Source organism: Sus scrofa, chromosome 7 (genome assembly GCF_000003025.6).
Source record: "Sus scrofa isolate TJ Tabasco breed Duroc chromosome 7, Sscrofa11.1, whole genome shotgun sequence".
In the NCBI taxonomy this organism is placed as follows: Eukaryota; Metazoa; Chordata; class Mammalia; order Artiodactyla; family Suidae; genus Sus; species Sus scrofa.
The window spans coordinates 79,872,581-79,880,225 of NC_010449.5; the positions used below are offsets into that span (position 1 = coordinate 79,872,581).

The window sequence follows — 7,645 nt, forward strand, 5'->3', positions numbered from 1 at the left end:
TGAGACATGTCTGCAATCTACACCACAGCTCATGGCAACGCCAGATCTTTAACCCACTGAGTGAGGCCAGGGATCGAACCCACAACCTCATGGTTTCTAGTCAGATTCATTTCCGCTGCGCCACGATGGGAACTCCCCTATTTAACTATTTATTACATTTAAAAAAGCTAACTCCAACTAAATTGAATTTCAATTAAAAACTATTCTTTCAATAAGCGAAATATGTCATAGAGATATAATGATGAATATTTGGTAATTTTAATATACATTATGAATATTTTAAAAATATACAAACAAAAATTAATACCAGCTTATTTTGAGGTGTAATATATATATGATTTTTGCTCTAAAAATCTTCACCATGGTCTTGCCTAGAAGTTCTGTCTGGAGCTTACTCATGGCGGCTCTCATTTCCTTATTCTTCAGAGTGTAAATAATGGGGTTCAATAATGGTGTGATAACTGAATAAAACACAGAAAGAAATTTGTCCACTGAAAAGCTACTAAATGGCCAAACATAAATGAAGATACATGGCCCAAAGAACAGAGTGACGACAGTAATATGAGCAGACAGTGTGGACAGAGCCTTGGAGAGGCCACCAGAGGATCGATGTCGGACGGTCACCAGAATGACAGTGTAGGAAATGAGTAAGAGTATGAAGCAAATGAAAGACAGTAGTCCACTGTCAGCAATCACCAGCAACTCCAGAACATAGGTGTCAGTGCAGGCAAGCTTTAGAACTAGAGGAAGGTCACAAAAAATGTTGTCCACTACATTGGAGCCACAGAAGGGCAAGGTGATGGTAAAAACCATCTGGCTCATCGTATGCACAAAACCAACAGCCCATGACAGCAGCACAGAGCCCATGAGCATCCGGTGGTTCATGATGGTTGTGTAATGAAGAGGTCTGCATATTGCAATGTACCGATCAACAGCCATAACTATGAGAAGAGTCATCTCACTGCCCCCTAAAAAGTGAAGAAAGAACATCTGAGCCATACAGCCCCACAGAGAAATTGTTTTATTCTCCTTGAGAAAATCGGCAACCATCTTAGGGGTTGTGATTGTAGAGAGAGACATATCAAGAAAGGAGAGATTTCCAAGGAGGAAGTACATTGGTATCGAGTGCAGATGAGAGTCAAAAGTGACAGTGACCACAATGAGAAGATTCCCTGCCATAATCGCTGCATATGCCAACAAAAATATGAAAAAAAAGAAAATTTCAAGTGCCCAAGTGTTGGTGAGTCCTAACAAAACAAACTCAGATACTACCGAGCTATTCTTCATTTTGATCGCGTCTGTATAGAAGTTTTCAGAAAATCTTTAAAATGAAGATAAACTTGCAAAAGTGATAATTTTATCTGTGATAATGTTGAAGATATGGACATATAGAAAATAGTATTTGATTCCTATAGAAAGAGAAGAGATGGATATTTCTGAATAATACATTTTAATTGATTTAATGCAAGCACATTACTTGTATACACATTCACATTACTGCATTTATTTTCAGACAGAAAGGCAAAAATATAGGAAATTTACTGTAAAATTTTATAAATGTGGTTTCCAGTCACAGATTTTGTCTTCACTTTCATTTGTTGTTTCTCTCATAATTTCATGAATTCGTGAACCACAAGTTCAATGCATGAGAAATAAAACAGTCAAATAACTATTAGTCATGAGTCAGTTCAAGTGGTTTGGAATATAGTCAAATAAAGTTCTGGTTTCTGGTATTCAATCCTTTACCCTTTGCACCACCCTAATTTGAAATATTTAGATATGTGCATGTGAGTTGAATTGTATACCCATTTAGGAAATTACTTTAGGGTATTTTATTAGCTATTCTATATTCTCAGCCTTCCTTTCAACCCAAAGGGATATGCTGATGATTTCACTTATCCCTGAAGCTTTAATCTAGGTATAGTCTGTTATATGTTCTTCCCTGCCCCAAAATTATAATTAAATAAGCTTCCTGTGAAGTTTCTGGACAAGTATATAAATATTTCTCAATGTCCAGGTTTTTTCCTTCCTTTTTCTCTTTTGTTTTGTCCCTTCCTTCATCTCTCCCTTCTTTCCTGCCTCTCCCCTTCCCACTTCCTTTCTTCCCTCTTCCCTCCCTCCCTCCTTCCCTCTCTTCCTTTCCTTTTTTCCCTGTTTTTTCAATAGTGTTCTGTATTTCCTACAGGTTCCTAAATAAAACTGACCTCTACATTTTGCCTGTTTCTCAGAATCTATTTTTGCTGGGTTCCTAGCTGAAGTATTCTTCATTCAGTATATAGATGATATCTGAACAACAACCAGATCTTTTACAAGTAGTGTTTGTGTTTCCTTGGAGCCTAATTGCTTATCTTTTTGTAACGATTGCTTTCCTCTGAATTATTACATTTGTGTGCAGACTGACTTTTGGCAATTTTACCCAGGCTCATATGTCCTTGATATTTGTATTTTATATGTTTTCTCAAATTGAACTAACACTGTTGGCTCACTTGTATCTCCTTTTTTATTTTGACTTAGATCTTTTGGTCCCAGCTTTCTTTCTCTTTTTTTTCTTTTAAAGCTGTTAATGGTATACATCAACCATACCGACACAGATATAGAATCACACATATACACTCACTTATACCACATTCTGGTTCTGAGTAACAGGATGGAAAGTGGAAAATCTATACATTATCAATATTTTAAAAAAATCTACAAGCATTTCCTTCTTTCTTTGATTTATAATTCGCAAAATATTCAGAAGTTTTTATTTGGCCCAACTTTCAGAATTAAAAAACAAATAAACAAATGAAGCAAGAGTCAAGAATCAAACATTTACTAGGGAAATATACTCTCAACTCTTCAACCTTCCAGATTGATATGAGACTCCAAAGGGTAACATATATGGAATGTGTTTGTATTTTTCATTCTCTACAAAGTTGCTATGTTAGGTATGTGCATTCACACAATTTTATCTTTATCATTATCTCATTTTCTGGTGGATATATGGACCACAGGAAAATTTTACTATGAAAGATTTGGTAAAGAAGATGTACTATAAATGAAAATATTTTTTCTTTATTAAGTATAAATGATAAAACTACCTAGTTGTCTTCTTTATAAAGAATTATTGTCATCATCATTGGTATCATATTTCATGCAGTGAGTCTACATACTAGTCGTGAAATTGTTTTCAAAATTATGCAGTCCTCAGTCTCAAAACACTAGCAGAAGAAAACTTTGAAGAGAACAAGTAATTTTTATAATTTAATATTTAAAATTGGAAAATTAAAAGCAAAAGTAACATTTATTAATTTAGTTTTTTTTAAATTCACAAGCATATTTATAAAATATATCCAAGTAAATTTAAATGAAGATGTACTCAAATCTGTTATGGTAAGTGAAATCATTCATTATGACGATTTGTACATATGATCAAATATTAAATATCTTTAAAATACCTACTTTTTTACTCAGACACAGATAAAAATAAGTTGGAGTTAGAAAAAGAAAACAGTTCTTCTTAACTTGAGGTGTGGCTAAAACTCACATGAGGAGTTCCCTTGTGGCACAGTGGGTTAAGGATCCCTTGTCACTGAAGTAGCTCAGGTTTCTGCTGAGGTGTGGGTTTGATTCCTGATGCCCAGAACTTCCACATGCCATGGGTGCAGCCAAAAAAAAAATAATACACGTGAAAGATATAAATTTTTAGTGCTGTATGTCTTACAAATAATATTGAATTGAAAAATAATTGAATAAAACTTATTCAGGCAAGGTTTAGGTTTTCACTAGTGGGAACTTCTTCTACCAATACAATGAATGGCTTGTGACTGGGGAACCTAGCTGTTTCTGTGCCATTCAGGTGTCTAAATGAAGAAATATTACTGTATTATTTTCAACTGTAGCCCTTGCTTGAAGAAAGAAAGCTATAGGATGTTTAATACTTTGAGTATGTATTCAGTAATAGTCTTTCCTGTATATTTTCACAAAACCACTTAAATAGTGTATATGGACATATGTAACTGGTGGTTCTATTGATAAGAAAAAAGACTGTGAAATTTCTATTGATCTTGAAGAGTTTTTTTAATGATTTTTGTGACATGAGTTACTTAAGCCATGTATGGATTAGATAAACCACGAGTAATATTCACTTAACATGGAAAATGTTTGGCATGTGAAAAAGCAGATTTGTTGCCAAAATAACCACTATAAATATTTTCCTAATTAAAAAATAAACTCTATTTAGCAGTCACAGACTGCGCTGCTTACTAAAACTAGATACATCTATCCAGATGATAGCTGACACAAATTATCTTTTTCTGTTGCCCTTATTATCAGAATAATATAGGGTTTTCATTCATTTCTCAGTCTCTTGTACAAAGTCTTCTCTTTTATTAAAGTATACAATTTCTGCTTATTATTAGCACTGCTATTTAAACCTACCAGATCTGGCTGAGGTGTGGCCTCTTCAAAGATATGTAGACACAGTAAGATTCTGAATATATATTGTTTTTCTTTTTTTGATATCCATGGATTTGCATAACAGTCATTTGCAGTTCAGAAAAAAAAAGGACAAGAAACATATACATAAAATTTAGACTGTTGATTAACCCCCAGAGGGAGTTATTAAAATAAACACTCTAGATAGTTATCCCTAGAATTCAAGGAAGGGACTTATTCTCTCATTATTTAAGTAGATTGTGAGTTCACTAAGTGTATCAGCCATGTGAACTTTCTGTAAGTGCTTTCCAGAAAAAGCACTGACTCCTGTGTTTTGGTTGATAGAGAGTGAGCACATTTGGAGAAAATGGATCTATCATAAAATGATGGACTTGAGAAACATATAACTCTATTAATTTGACTTCATCAATCTGGATTTAATTTGGTAATTAAATGCATTTATTCAATTCAGTTTAACAGTGTCCACACAGAGCAAGGTATATAGAGAAAAATCTTTTACTACAAGGGAAAAAGAGAGAGAAATCACACACACTCATGAGCTAGAACAAGAAGCAGGGGAGGCTTTCACTATGGTAATAAATACATGATTCATGGTAATCAACAAATGATTAGTAAATTTTAGGAGTCAACCATTCTAAAAATTTAGAATTTCACATAGTCCTTTGTAATTATGTTTAATGATGGCTCAACAGTATTAAAGAAAGATCATGGAGGCAATTAGAGTAAACTTTCATGGTAAAATAATGTAATTAAGCAAGTAAATTCTAAAAGCTAACTGGGGAGTTCCCGTCATGGCGCAGTGGTTAACGAATCCGACTAGGAACCATGAGGTTGCGGGTTCGATCCCTGCCCTTGCTCAGTGGGTTAACGATCCGGCGTTGCCGTGAGCTGTGGTGTAGATTGCAGACGCGGCTCGGATCCTGCGTTGCTGTGGCTCTGGCGTAGGCTGGTGGCCACAGCTCCGATTAGACCCCTAGCCTGGGAACCTCCATATGCCGCGGGAGCGGCCAAAGAAATAGCAAAAAGACAAAAAAAAAAATTAAAAAAAATAAAAAAAAATAAAAAAATAAAAGCTAACTGGATAGTAATACATGACTGCAGATGATTTCACCTGAGGACTTTCTGTGTTTATTCTTATATCTAACTCATCCATATTTCCTCAATTATAGTACTCTTGAAAAGATTGCATGGACATGAAGATTATAAGTATGTGATAAATGTGGTTCCACATTAATTTCCAAGGCCCATAACAGACATTGCTAATAAATTTCTCACTCTTTCTTTCTAAGCCTCAGAATTAAAAAAAAAAAAAAAGTTCCCCAGACAGCCACTAGCAATTAGAATTGCCATTAACAAAACAAATAAATAGAAAACCTTTAGAAAATATTTCAGCTAAGGAGATATATGCTATGATATAGTGTGGCGTTTGAGGAACTGTTTGAAAGAGAGGAAAGGATTCTTTAAACATTGAAATTAGGAGCTCCGTTGTGGCTCAGGTGGTTAAGATCCTGACTAGTATCCATGAGGATGTAGGTTGCAGATGAAGTTCTGATCTGGCATTGCTGTGGGCTGTGGTATAGGCCTGCAGCTGCATCTCCAATTTGACCCCTAGCCTGGGAACCTCCATATGCCACAGATTGGCCCTAAAAAAAAATGAAATTAGATAATATGAGAACCTGCTACCCATCCAACTGGCAAGGATGGTGGACTTAGAATTTTTCAGAATAAAGCTGAAATATTAGGAACACATTTTCTAAGGCCAAACTAAACTAGGGTAAAACAAAAACCAGGGGGTAAGAACAAAAAATATGTAAGTTTGATATACTAGGTACATTGTTTTGTAAAGTGAAAGGCATTGAAAGAGATGGTTCCCAAGATGTTTGCATACCTATGGAATTTTTTCTGTCATTGGAAGGTCTCTTTGAGGTGTTTCCACACACTCCCAGCTGGGGTCATTTCATCAATTCGGGCCTATGCTCTCAAACAGCCTACCAGTTATTCTCACTGCTTTCACTTTTGTTACAATTTATTTTGCACTTAAGAGACCTCCATCAGACTTGAAAAATATATTGAATCTATTCCCACTCATTGTCAAAATCCTTTAAGGGCTCTTTATCCAGGATTCATTAGGCCAGAATACTGGTCTCTTCCTTTCTACACAGTATCAGCACAGGTCTTTCTTCTTTTTATTCATCAACCTTCCTCATAAAGGTCTGCCTTGAGTATGTACAAGTTTTTTCTTACTTAACAATGTCTGTATACACTGGCCTTTCTGCCTGGAAGGCTTTTTCCACTCAAAGCTCTCCTTTTTTTTTTTTTTTACTTTCTTAATGTTTTGATGTAAATATCTCCTTCTTAAGTGGTTTTCTGACAACACCAGACCTAACCTAGATGCCTCCTCATAATTCTCTCCAGGGCAGAGAACAGGTCTGTGTGATAAACCACTTATCTCTGTTGCTTTGGGAAGTATTGTTTAACTAGTAAATATTTTTTAAATGTCTTATAAATGACAGAATTCAGTTAAAAGAACATACTGCCTACTGCAGCAAGATACAATAAGCACTTTATGGACTGACTCTTCACTGCTACAGTTTTATTGATTCTTAAAAAAAAGCTGTTTGGATAATCAAATGTATGTTTGAAATATTCATTTCTAGGAGTATTTTAACATTATCCTAAGGATAATTGAGGCCATACAGTGCAAAAATATTCTTCAAATACTGATTTAAATGCAAACTCTTCTCTGAAGACTCCGTATAGATGAAATATTTTAAATACCTATTAAGTTACTACATATAATCAAAAATGAAAATTTATGGTAAAAACTGTACTGTGCCATCTTATGAGTTATTTTTACAAATTCATTCACTGGAATATTATACAATATTTGTAAGAGGATATTATGCTTATGTATATTCTTTATTTTATTTTATTTTTAGTGGCCATGCATCTTAAACATTCAAGGTTTCCTTGAATTTTAAGACAAGGAAGAAATGGAGATAATGAAAACCTACTGATGTATTACACCTATGCTAAGAACATTTTCCATTAGTATTTTAAATCAAAAATATGTTAATAATTCCACACATTTTAAGAAAGAAAATTGATATTATTAAACACTTGATTTTAATCATTTGATTAAACCTAAGACTCAACCCTCCTCAATAGCAGAAAACACAAAACAATCATTTGCTCCAGACAATGT

The 7,645-nt window shown here is 34.4% G+C and overlaps 1 protein-coding gene across 1 annotated transcript; it reads right to left on the bottom strand.

The window, feature by feature from the left end:
• LOC100155967 (olfactory receptor 4K13-like) lies at positions 301–2,628 on the bottom strand. The gene is made up of 2 exons (XM_001929454.4): positions 2,618–2,628; positions 301–1,321 (listed from the first exon to the last, which is right to left on the bottom strand). The coding sequence occupies exons 1-2, from the start codon at positions 2,626–2,628 to the stop codon at positions 301–303; spliced, it is 1,032 nt and encodes a 343-aa protein (XP_001929489.4).